The following is a 13,408-nucleotide window of genomic DNA, read 5'->3' as shown; positions in this document are numbered from 1 at the left end:
GGGGCGCTGTCCCACTAAACTCAGCTGGCCTCACCTATCTGCCTTCTTCCTTACAACCAGCTCAGAGTGTGGCTGTCAGGGACTGGCTGCATGAGGAATGGTAGTGGGCATTGCCGGCACAAGAGCCCCCCAGGGATGAAACAGAAGACGACGACCTAGACCCAGGACAGTGATGGTAGGACACAGGGGACCAGTTCGCAAGAAGGGACAAGCTGGGAGATGCTAGATGCAGGAGGGCTGAGTGATCAGGGAGGGAGGGGGCGTCAGAAGAAGGAGGCCCTTTCAGGGCAGGCTTTGAGGCAGAGAGTCTCAGTGTGAGTGCCGACTCAGACAGGGAGGGGTCAGAGGTTGCCCCTGCTGCTCAGGAGCTGGACAGTCCCAGTCCTGCTGGCTCTCCTCCCCCTCTGACACCCTCCGCTCGAGGAGAGTCCAGGACATTGCTGAGCAACGGGCCAAGCAGGACAGGCACAGAGAAGAAGTCCACTCCCTCGCCGCAGTCTGCGGCTGCTTGGGAGGGATCAGGAGTGAGAGGCTAGAGGGGGAAGGCGGAGTCAGTGGTCAGTTCCAGCAATGGTCTTCAAGCTAGGTGAGATGAGCCACAGGGACTCTGCTGTGTTGTTTACTTTCTGTGAATAAAAGCTAATTGCATTCCATGTCTCGAGTTCTTTCCTGCTCTATGAATGATTTGTATTCGCCTGACAGCTCCTTGACTGACTATCAGTTTCTTCCTCCCACAGCCTCAGTGTTGCCCTTGTAGAATTCAGCAGGGAAGACGATGGGGTCAAAACTAGAATGGGCACCATGTAGGAGATTATGCTCTAAGGAAGGCTAATATTGTGTGAGTTAAAAATGAAACATACAGTGGTACCTCTAGTTATGAACTTAATTTGTTCTGTTCTTAACTAGAGGCGTGCTTTTGCTAATGGGGCCTCTTGCTGCTGCTGCTGTGCTGCCGGCACACAATTTCCATTCTCATCCTGGGGCAAAGTTCTCAACCAGAGGTACTACTTCGGATTAGCGGAGTTTGTAACCTCAAGAATCTGTAACCTGAGGCATTTGTAACTCGAGGTACCACTGTACACTTAACAGATTCATTATCAAAATTGATAATGCGTGCGTGTGCTAGATAAGTTATATTGCTCCATTCTCTTAGTTAGAAGCTATTGAAACTCATAAACACAAATGGATAGGAGACTTGACAGGAAATGGCAAGCCTATCTCTCAGGTTTAATAAAAATGAAAGCATTCAAAGATTAAAGCTATTTCCATGCAAAATAATATTATGCTAATTGAATCTTTGCACACCTAGTCTCTCCTAAGGCACGGAAAACATTTATTTGTCATTAATCCTAAGTATAATCAAACTGAAAGAGAAGTTGCTGCAAGATTGCTCTCTCTCTCCCCGCCTCAAGAAGTTATTACCATGTTGACGTAGGAGACCGCCAAAAGTACTATCTAAAGAACAGCAATACTTGTAAGACATCTTTCCCTACTGCTCTGAGGAGCTTCCAGATCCACTGTCCTTGCTGCCACGCACCAGCATATGCAACATTAAGTATGGTCACTGCATACAAACAATCATGAAGAAGCCAATTGGTTGTACTGAACATCACATGGGCAGAATTATACTTGTGCAATGGAGCTTCCCTTTCTTCTCTTCCCTCTTAAGCCCCTTCAGCTCCCAAATCTGCTCCAGAGAGTCCCCCCAACATTATAGAGCAGATCAGAGGACATGGAGAGCTTCCTGGGGATTGAGAAGAAGTGCCATTGTGCATGTTCCAGTGGTACACAAAATACAGTTGGAAATAACCCAATGTAGGTCCTGCCATGTTTCTTTTTGTGCCAAATAGACATCCATTTGCTCTGTGACTGCATATAAACAGCATCATAGTGAGTTCACGCATGCATTTGTCAATGACGGCAGCATCAAGCAATCATTTTTGAAGACCACAACCAGTCATTTCGTATCAACCACTATCCCCCCAAAACACAATGTTTTTATACAGTATTAACTTAAACATTTTTCTGTGAACCATTAACCAATGAGCAATCAAAATGCTGTGGAAGTGTGAGTGAACTAGCAAATCAGGACACAGGCCATCCTTCTTGGCAATTTAGCAATGAGTGCAGTAGAAAGCTTTCAGATGAGTTACTGTATCCTGTTGCCACAATCCTCAAGGAAGGAAGAGAAAATATACCCAACAGATGTGCTATGTTGTCTTCATAACCTTCCTGAATCCAAAGGGTTTAATCTGTATTCACTCCCTCTATATATAAACCTCAAGGCATGCATTTCCTTTGTACTCACCTCCAAAGTAAGAGCCATCTGTCAACTTCATCTCTTTACTGGATTTAGTGATAACACCGGCAACCCCATGTTGAATGAAATACATCTTTTTCCCCACAGCCCCTTCTCGGATAATGTAATCTCCAGGCTGGAACACCTCAAACCGCAGCTTGCTCAGCATAGCCGTTACAAAATTTGGGTCAGCATTTGCAAAGAGAGGCATTGTGGCGACAAGCTTCCGGCAGTTAAAGTTGACAATCTCCTAAAAATGGGAGGAAAAATAATTGGGGTCATCACAAAGGCATGTTCAGATGGAAGGAAATTAAATGGAAAAGTGAGAAAGACATGTGGCAAGATCAAGAGGCAATCTAGTTCAGACATCTAGCACCACAAAACTATATACACACAGCTACTTGACTGGCAAGGAAGAAGTTGAAGTTAAAAACACAATGATTCATTAGGAGTGTCTTCTGTGTACACCCAACAGAAACGAGTGGCAGCTGTGTTAGGAGCAAATATGTGCTTTTGTGCATGCCTTGTTGATTCAGATTTGCCCAGAAGTACTTCCTGGACTGTGTATGTGCAGGCACACTTATTTCAATGCAGCAACTTTAATGAAAATCTTTTCAAAAAAATAATTGCCGATCCAAACAAGCAAGTTGTCCAGAAAAAAGGCAGGAGGACCAACAGGATTTTGTCACCTCTGCAAACTCTCTCTCTCTTTTAAAAAACTGCATCAAACAAGCAGCAAATATTACCTTAGCAATTACCACTGTGTGGATAGAAGATAGAAGCAGTCTGGGGAGTGATTAAATTATGATGATGGCTGCATCCCACAAGCTGGTTAAGTGGGAGCAGTGGGACTTCAGTCAATTTAGTCCTTTTGCCTACAGAACAGAGCTAAAAAGGCATAGTGGTATGAAAGGGAAAAGCAGAACAGGAATCAAGTCATTCTAAGCCCAAAATGCATGGAGTTGAGGACATGGAGTTGCCAACAAGGGACGAGGCATGCCACTCATGCTGAAGACATCTAATATGGAAAATGAAGACAAAACAAATTGTTCCAAATAATGCTTCTTTCACATCCCTGCCGCTTGGATAAGGAAGGTCAAGGATAATGTGTTTGTCATGATTCTGAAAACCACAGGATGTGGCACTGGATGCCAGTTTCCTGAGACTCCCAAATTTCATTTATGAAAGAAAAGGACATGCTATAAAAGGTACATGGAATTTCTGGTGACAGCACAGAAACCAGAGGAACTGCTGAATGTGTGGATTTCTAATAGTTCCAGGTTGGGAATCTTCATTCCTTCATTCCATTTTGGGGCACTTCCAGACTGCCAGTTTTTTTTGTGGGAGTGATTCAAGCACATACCCAGAAATCAATGTTTGTGGAATTGAAGTGGATTAATGCAGTCTGCTGCCCCAGGACAACAAATCCACATTAAAATAAAAAAGGAAAAAGGAAACAGACTTTTTTTGCAGGTAGGAAAGTGATAGAGAAATACACCCAAAAATATGGAATCCATGAATTATTAAAAATCCCCATGCAAACTATTGCATACTGCTAACAAATCAGATTGAATTGATGGCTACTAGCCATGATGACTATGTCCTGCCTCCACAGTGAGAGGCAACAATGCTACTGAATGCCATTTGCTGGGGAGGGGAGAGTGTTCTTGTGCTCAAATCCTACTTGCAGGTTTCCCATAGCATCTGGTTGGCCACTGTGAGAACAGAACGCTGGGCTAGAGGGGCCTTTGACCTGATCCAACAGTTTCTTCTTATGTTCTTCTGTCCTCAGAACTCTCCCAAGACCACGGCCCTCACCAGCCCTGCTCCTGTCCTTCAGGAGATTTTGCCTGTGTCCTTCAGCCTTATGAATGTCTCTTGTTTGCTTTGGTGGTGGGTGGAGAGGTGTGTATACGTGGATGGTAGAAGCCTCTGCCTTCTGTATGAATGGAATGTAGCCTACCGTACAAAGGTAAGAGTCATAGAATCATAGAATTGTAGAGTTGGAAGGGACCCTGGCGAGCATCTAATCCAACCCCCTGCAATGCGGGACTATGCAACTGTCCCATACAGGGGTCAAACCTACAACATTGGCATTTTCAGCACCACACTCTAACCCAGGTTCTCTCAAACTCGGCCCTCCAGATGTTTTGAGACTACAATTCCCATCATCCCTGACCACTGGTCTTGCTAGCTAGGGATCATGGGAGTTGTAGGCCAAAAACATCTGGAGGGCTGAGTTTGAGGAAGCCTGCAGTCTAACCAATTCAGATCCATGGATTTGCCCACTTTGGCCTTTGTTTCCCCACCACCACCACTGGTGTGTGGCCCTGGAAGTTTGCCTAAGAGGCAATGTGGCCTGGCTCCATCTCCTTAAGTAACTCATGTGGCCAGGGAATCTTAAAAAGAACATTCAAATGACTCAAAGCCAAGGCTGGCTAATTTACGGGCCTATTACAGCCTGACATGTCTTTTGTGGTGAAGAGCATTTCAATTACGTTTATCTCACCTAACTTATAAATTAATTATGAACCAAAAATCATTTCTGTAAGAAATAAGACTCCTCTGCCTTCGCCAAGAAGTGGTTTGAATTATTCTGAAACACGCCTGCATGTTAATCACCGCTTCTGTGATTCCACCAAAGTTGATTTTTATAGTGCCTGAGCAGTCTTCGAGAGCTGGACACGAGGTCTAATCTCTTCAAGCCAGTGACTCAGATGCTGCATATCGGCCAGAATGACAAAGTGCCACCATCTGGCTGTGGAAGGGGGACATCAGGTCTCCTGGTGTCAGCCAAGGTGGAATGATGGCAAACCTTGCGAACTTACTGCCCAAGGGGGCAATGCAAAAAATGTTGTAAGTGTCAAGGCACAGTGCACTTAACACTTTGGAGCTAGACAGATAAACACTGCATTCGAATAGAGTTTAACAAAATGATCGAAGCTGCCACCCTGAGCTCTTCTGTACACAGTGGAAGTCCATTCTGGTATTATTTCCTCCACTAATCAAATTGTTAAAATGTGTGCACTAGAGCAATATCAACACACAGGGGGTCTTGACCCGGAAATCTGGAATTTCTGAAAATCTGGCAGGACTGTCCAGTTCTGGCCAAAGGAAGGAATGGGAAGGAGGCCAACAAGAAAGCAGGCCAGACTATGTCAGGTGATACACTCTGACTCCTCTAAAAGCTTTTGGGTTAGCCTTCCTCATGTGCATAGTATCACCCTGACTTTGGAAACCCTTCCTTTACAGTAGATGTGGGAACATCAGGCCCAGGGGGCAAAGGTGGCCCTCCAAGCTTCTCTCTCTGGTCCTCAGTGTTCTCCTGATGCCCTACTTTCTCTCTAGCCTCTCCCTTCTCCCTAGACACATCCGTCACTAGCCCTGATTCACACCCCCTGTTTTTATCTGGCTGGGATGTGTCTGTGAACACTTCCAACTCTGTGATGCTGATAGTGCCTCTTTCTTGCCTTGAAGGAGGATGGGGGGGGGGGGAGAGTCCAGGTAGAAACTAACCAGCTGTGTAAAGTTGAACTGTGTAAAGCCCTCCTTCGTGGGCCTCGTCCTCAAGAGGTCCGGAGGGTGGCAACATGAGAAGCGGCCTTCTCTGCAGTGGCTCCCTGTCTGTGCAATGCTCTGCCCAGGCAAGTTCACCTGGTGCCTTCATTATACACCTTTTGGCACCAGGCAAAAAACGTTCCTTTTTAACCAGGCCTCTGGTTGATTTGATTTACATCCTGTGCCCTTTAAAAATGTGGGGGTTTTTTTGGGGGGGGAGGGGGGTCATTGAGTTGTTTTTATTTTTATTATGTATTTAGCGGTTTTATGTTTTGATTTTGTTCTGTGAAGTTATAGGGCAGTATATAAATTCAATCAATCAATTTCACATTCACTGCTCCACCCACTTTTACTTTTGGCCTTGCCTGCTACTGGGATGCAGCCCTGGAACATTGTCAAGAAAAAAGTCCAGCCCTTGATCTGAGAAAGGTTGGGTAGCCCTGCCCTTGATGCACAACTAGTGCCAAGACTTTGGTCATTTCAACACTAGGTGACAAATCCCTCATTTGCCCAGGCTTTTCTTTTTTTTTTAAAAAAAAAGTCATTAGGAATTATGTTGTTGCTGCAGATGAGAAGCCCAGGTTGTGCTTCCTGGGTATTTTTAATGATGCTGCTTGTTTGTTTTTTAAAATTGCTTTTATAAAGCTGTGCTGAATCTGGTTTCATAGTGTTCTCATTGTTGCTATTGCTCTTTTATTGCCACACAATCTACCCTGGGATCGTGTAATGAAGGCCAACCTAGAAATCCTCTTGTCCATCAATGAATAAAATATATGAGCAACTGGGAGAGTTGCTCTTGCTGGGTACAGCTAGCATACAATACATAAATAAGTGAAATCACCATTAAGAAAGAACTTCTGAGCATGATGGGAGTACCACAGGGCACTGGAGAAGACAATGGTGGGGGCCTGCGCATTTTTCATTTGTCTGCTTTTGAAATGGATAATATATTCTGCTGCTACAGAGTGTACTGCTTGAGAGCTCTATTCTATTTATGAAGAACGGCTAAGGGAGCTGGGCATGTTTAGCCTGGAGAAGAGGAGGTTAAGGGGTGATATGATAGCCATGTTCAAATATATAAAAGGATGTCACATAGAGGAGGGAGAAAGGTTGTTTTCTGCTGCTCCAGAGAAGCGGACACGGAGCAGTGGTTCCAAACTACAAGAAAAAAGATTCCACCTAAACATTAGGAAGAACTTCCTGACAGTAAGAGCTGTTCAACAGTGGAATTTGCTGCCAAGGAGTGTGGTGGAGTCTCCTTCTTTGGAGGTCTTTAAGCAGAAGCTTGACAACCATATGTCAGGAGTGCTCTGATGGTGTTTCCTGCTTGGCAGGGGGTTGGACTCGATGGCCCTTGTGGTCTCTTCCAACTCTATGATTCTATGATTCTATTTATGGAGCTAAACGTATGTTCTGCCAAAACAGTACCAAGACAATGGAAACTTGGGGACAGCTTGACCTTAGCCACACCCAAAATGGGCTAGCAAAACCGAATCTTAACTAAATCCACCCCTGCCCCACCCTTTGCTGTGCTCTGTGTTCTTAGGAATACTCACATAAGATGAGAGGTTTTTATAACAAATCTCTTTTTACAGTGCACGAAAGGTTGAAAGCAGGGAGGTTATATCCCAAATACCAATTATGTTCTCTGAAAATGAAGTGTCCCAATGTTCTATATTCTACAAGGAGACGTGATCTGTATCTATTTTCAGCCAACGTCTTCTCACACTACGATCTAAAAATAGGCTGGCTCTGAACTTTAAATAATGGCTCAGAAAGGGTATTAACCTCTTTCTCACAAGTTGGGTTTGCTGTGCTGCTATAGCTCTGTCACAACTTGCATTGTAGAACTGTAGCTGTCTCCTACCTTGGAAAAGCAACCGGGCTATAATTTTCTGGGGCTGATCTGATCTGATCTGCAGAGCTACAATGGAGCACGCAATGGCATGCAATGGGAGATGCTGAAGTACCCAGTGTAAGGTGTCCAGAATAGGTCTGCCCTACAATGCTATGTATTAAGGCTTTGTCATGGTGATGCAGAAATAATACCATCCAACTTCTAGTGTGTCACTTCTTAAGGATGGGGAGAAATTTGATTCAGTTCACATTTGATTTGCACTTTCCAAAACAAAGCGGGAATGAAATACAGCCATCTTTTGAAATCCATTCTTATCTGAATTCTGCAGTGCAATTCTCCAGCCAAATAATTACATAAATGCATACATTGGGGTAAAGCGCTCATAAACACGCATATACTATTGAAAATTAAATACATAAATGCATTATTTTGCTTTGCAAAAAAAAAGTGCAGTTTTGGCAAAATGTCATGCATACATTTACAATATAAAGCTACACTACACTCTCATGAGGACTTTTTTTTAAAAAAAATCACAACTGACATGGAAATGTGGAGAACTGAAGGTTAGAAAATTGAGAAACCAAAATTGACCAATTTAAACTTCCGTAGTCACATCTAACTGTTGATGAGGCAGACTGGATTTTGATCAAAGTGTTGCTTTCCTATTATACTTGGACATGCAGAGAATCCAAGTACTGCTTAGAAAACAGAACTCTGCTGGATCTCAGCCTTCAACCCATTTCCCTTGAAGATGGTTTGGAGGCTGCAGCTGGTGAAGAATGACGCTGCTCTGTTATTGAGTTATTTCCCATGATCTGGGTGCCTATTTGCTATGGAGTCTACTTTAAGATACTTATTTTGTCTTTGTTGTTGTTTAGTCATTTAGTCATGTCCAACTCTTTGTGACCCATGGACCAGAGCATGCCAGGCACCCCTGTCCTCCACCGCCTCCCACAGCTCGGTCAAACTCATGTTAGTAGCTTCGAGAACACTGTCCAACCATCTCGTCCTCTGTCATCCTCTTTTCTCCTTGTGCCCTCAATCTTTCCCAACATCAGGGTCTTTTCCAGGGAGTCTTCTCTTCTCATGAGATGGCCAAAGTATTGGAGTCTCAGCTTCAGGATCTGTCCTTCCAGTGAGCACTCAGGGCTGATTTCCTTCAGAATGGATAGGTTTGATCTTCTTGCAGTCCATGGGACTCTCATGGATCTGCATGTCTTATACAGCTCTAAATGGTTTGGGATCCAAGGACCCAACTGAGTGCCTCTCCTAATATGTGTCAGCCTGGCAGAAAGGATCTATGGAGGAGGCCCTCCTTATAATCGCACACTTGAGAAGTGTGCAGGGGGTGGGGACCCATTGTAGCACCTTCTCAGATGTAGTGGAACTCCCTGATCCTGAAGGTCCATTAGGCTTCTTCCTGATGTCGGGTCTATAGGCTGCTTAAGAGACACCTTTTCACTCAAGCCTTTGAGTGCTTGTGGGAACAGCTTGATTTGGTCAACAGTCTGTAAGGAGTATTTTCTTCCTGCTGTTGGTTTCCGTTTTCTGTATTTCAAATATTATTTTATATATTTTTGTAAGCCACTCTGAGATTTTGTTATAGAGAGCCATATAGAAATGAGGAAATAAATATTTTTTCCGTTGCTATAAATTGGCTTAAATCCTTTTACTTATGATGATGATTATGATGATTTATTAAATTTCTATACTGCCCTTCATCTGAGGATCACAGGGCGGTTTACAATATAAGAACACAAAAATACACAACATTTTAACATACTAAAACAATATCCACCCCAATTTAAAAGGCCATAGATTGTTTGATAAGCCTAGGAGAAGAGGAATGTTTTTGCCTGACAATGTGTTATGGACCAGGTTAAGTTTCATTTGGAAAGGTAGATTCAGGATCTGAAGAGCTTTTGTAAGCAATCTGTGTAGCTGAAATGGTTTGGTGCTATTCAATGGCCAGATGTGACGGGGGGTGGGGGTGAGGAAGAGATTTGTTGCCTTCAAGACGGTTGAAGTCTCACTCAGAGAGACCTTTATATTTACTTTAAATTTGTAAAATAGTTACAAGGAAGACTCAAACAATTTGGGCAAACAATTATTTAAAACCCCCAAAACAGATTACATCTTTCCCCACATTTCTGATTAGAGGGACAATTCCACCAACAACTCTTATTATACTGTAGTGTTGTGTACTATGCAATAACTATCTTATTATTCATAGAAACAGTGGCACACACGGTTCCCTGCACAGCTTTGAAGTTTCTTCTTCATCCCCATGAAACAAACTAATGGAACCAATTATAGCCTGGGTAATAGTCAGGCACAAAAATCTTTCATCATATTCAAAGTGTCAAGACTTTCTTTTCATTTTTATTTTTTTACAGGAACTTGGAGCTGCTTTAAGGAACTGCAAAGAACACTTATCCGACCGATGCCATCCCACTGCATTACTTGTTATTATCTGCAAGAAGCAAGTAATGATGCCCACGAAACCCCTGTGAGCAAGGTCAGCTAGTGGAATGCTATTCTCCAGACAGTTTAACAATAAGGCACATCGCCGGAGAGAGTTCCTGGCATTTTTTATCCTAGCATTCATGAGTCTGGAAATCTTATCACTCGGCAATGGGGCACTAGTCTCTTATTGTCCCAGTGTTATTTTTTCATGTCCCTCAAAACACAGTTGCTTGCTGCTCTTCAGCTTTCCCCCTTAATTAAAAACAACAACACACTCAAACCTATGGGATTAGCTGTGCATGATGCTAAATGTGCCACTGTTAATCACATCTGGGTTTGGGTTTCTTTTTTGGAAGGGAGTGCTGAATCTCAGGACCAGCCATGGCCCTCAAGTAATCTCCCAAGACTTCGCATCCTGCCTGGACTTAACTTCGCACCCATCTTGAATGTTTTTGCCTAGCTGGAATGAATCCTTTGAATGTCTCTTGGTGGCACAAAAGATGGAGATTGGTCTCTCTGTATGTGTCACCTAATGTACAAAGGGAACATTCACATCTGCTCCCAACATCGCCAGCCCAGAAGGGAATGTATGAAATAAAAATCTGCTCTTGCAGATTCATGCCTAGATTTTATTTTATTTATTTTTGTCCACCAATCCTTTCATTAGCATTAGCATTTATTTAGCCGCAATTCTTGGTATGGCATTTTCAGTCAATGCTTGGCTCCGCACATCTGCTGGTACTGAGCCACCCGCAGTTCATTCAACTGCTCCCAACTTGTCAGCATGACCAAGTCAGTTGCTTCTGGGCTCAAATAATAACCTGGGTGTCTCAAACATGCTTTCCCCCCCTTCCTCCAACATATTGTGCAGTTTTCCTCATTTTAGGATAGAAAACAGATTGTTTTTCATCCCCATCCTGTTAAACATCATTGATGGCACATGGAAATTTTAAATTTAGGGAGACATTTGTGCCAGCATTTGTAGGTTGAATTGTTGTTGTTGTTGTTGTTGTTGTTGTTGTTGTTACCCCACCCACCATCCTGTTCTTAAGTAACTTGATCAATGTCATGCCTGTTCATAACATGCTCCTACAGTCGGCTTTGTCAAGTTTCCACAAACATAATGAAAATCTCCCATCAGTGATAATTATGCACTGTCATCAAATGATTGCTGTAGTCCTCATCCTGAGCACAGTCCTGTATTTTAAAGTTTTTATGCAGTTTAATTTTTTAGAACAACTGAGATCACAATGCAATTACAACAGGAACAGCAATGACCTACTGTAGTTAATGCTACATAAGCATTTCAGTTCTCTTGCTCATATTTTCAGAAGCTCACCTCTTGAGTAAAGCATTTGCATGTGTTTTTGTTAGCTCACTCATATATTTTTTCCTAGGGTCAACTTGAGGGGGAAAATATGAATTGTTGCTCCTTGTGTGCAAGAGAAATACAATTTGTTATCCAGTACATGGAAAGTGTAGTTTGGAAAGGTTAAAAAATGTTGGCATTAAGCACTATCAGGCATGGAAATTTTAGCATTTGTCATTCCATATCAGAGCTTAACAATTAATGAGCATGACATTTTGATAATGCTAATAGCAAATTCATGCTTATAAACAAAGAAGGAATTTATGCTGCAGTCACCATTAGTTGGATAAAATGCAAAAATATTGAGCTTGTCAAAGCTGCAAAGTGCATTATTTGCTGGGTAAGTTGAGATGACCCAGTTCCACTTGGTTCTCAGTACTTTGTGACTTCAGAGTCTATTGACCAACCCTGCTAGTAAGGTGAGACTTTCTTTTAGAGAAGCTGTGCTGATTCTTCTTCAACAAGGGCTGAGATTCTCCAACCTCTTTCATACATCACTTTTAACCACCACAGCTGTGCTTAACTGTAGCTTAAAGGCAAATGTACAGGGAGGAAAGAATGGCCATTTTACTTTTCTCCAGCTCCTGTTGCTGCATCACTACTGGGAGCTAAGCCATGATTTGGCTTAACATTCTGTCCAAACTCAGGTTCATGGTTTGTCTCCACCAAACAAACCACAAGTAGCAGGCCAAGGAAAAACAGCTTGTGGTTTGTTTGCAGAGAGATAAACCATAATGTGGATGTAATGCTGAGCCAAACCATGGCTTAGTTCCCAGTAGCGCAGTACAGAGGAAAAAGCAAAGAGCAAAGCAGCGAATATATTTTTTCTCTCCCTCTGAACTAGCACACTGTATGTTCACTTCTAAACCACTGTTAAGCTTGTAAAGTGATTTGTGAACCTGGCCTATTTTTTAAAAAGAAATCTGGTCTTAATATTGTTTTCCTGGGTACTAGGGCGGAGTGGAGGAACTGGGATGATGTTTGCTGAATTTTCCCAGGTTGGTGGTTTTTCAATCCTCTTCTTAAGAAGGGTGGTTTTAGCAATACATTACATAATAACTGAAATGCCATAACTGAGTTGTTGAGAAGCAAAACAGAACAGTAATCCATATTTTAAATAAACATATCATTGCATTTTAAATAAACATATCATCATAACTTTTTAGTTTGCCTGTTGTGTCTAATTGGAGACAAACTAGCAAAGTTCTCCCGACCCAAGCCAAATTCAGAAAAACTTCAGGGGCTCTTTAAAGCCCACCTCAAATGAAGGGTGTACTTTTCATGCACCTGAATTGTTCTCAAGCTCAGAATGAGGGAGAAACCCTCTCGCAATGTTGACATCCTTACCTCCCTAAGTGGGTCGTTGAGTTCGTTGAGAATGCTATCTTCATCGAAGATCTTTCCCTGGTAACGGTGTTCATAATAATCATGGATCTTCTGGCGCATATCGGCAGGTAGTTTATGAAACGACATGTACTGTTCCACTTGCTTGTACTAGAAAAAGAGGAAATGTAAAAAAAGAAGTATATTAATGCAATAGGCTTTTAAAATATAATGGGGGAAATCCATAATGAGTGAATTACTAACATCATAAAAGAAAAAGGCAAATGTGTGGCTATTAGCAGAGGGAGTGAAAGGATAATAATAAGTGGTTTCTCCCTTGCTTTGACACTGCACAAAGTTTTGAGGTGATAATTCAGAAAAGACTTTTTGTTAGCGCACTGTGTGGTCAAAAACTTCTTTCTATATAGCTTGGCTTTTGAACTTTTCCCCATGTGGGAAACAATGGCCTCTTGCATTGGACCCATGGCCATTTGAATATTTGCCATTGAATGCCAGAACTCTTCACATGAGTCAT

General features: G+C 42.6%; 1 protein-coding gene across 1 annotated transcript in view; it reads right to left on the bottom strand.

Moving 5' to 3' along the window:
• The window catches only part of HCN1 (hyperpolarization activated cyclic nucleotide gated potassium channel 1), a 186,043-nt gene that overhangs the window by 22,889 nt on the left and 149,746 nt on the right, over window positions 1-13,408 (bottom strand). The window contains exons 5-6 of the mRNA XM_081881422.1: window positions 12,898-13,044; window positions 2,309-2,549 (exon numbers count right to left, since the gene is read on the bottom strand). Of these exons, the coding sequence (XP_081737548.1) occupies window positions 2,309-2,549; window positions 12,898-13,044 (388 nt within the window). The remainder of the gene's footprint in view (window positions 1-2,308; window positions 2,550-12,897; window positions 13,045-13,408) is intronic.

The sequence above is a fragment of the Podarcis erhardii genome (genome assembly GCF_964252035.2).
Source record: "Podarcis erhardii genome assembly, chromosome: 11".
NCBI classification, from domain to species: Eukaryota; Metazoa; Chordata; class Lepidosauria; order Squamata; family Lacertidae; genus Podarcis; species Podarcis erhardii.
Note: the sequence above shows the minus strand (reverse complement) of the source record. Positions and strands in the feature narration are given on the sequence as shown.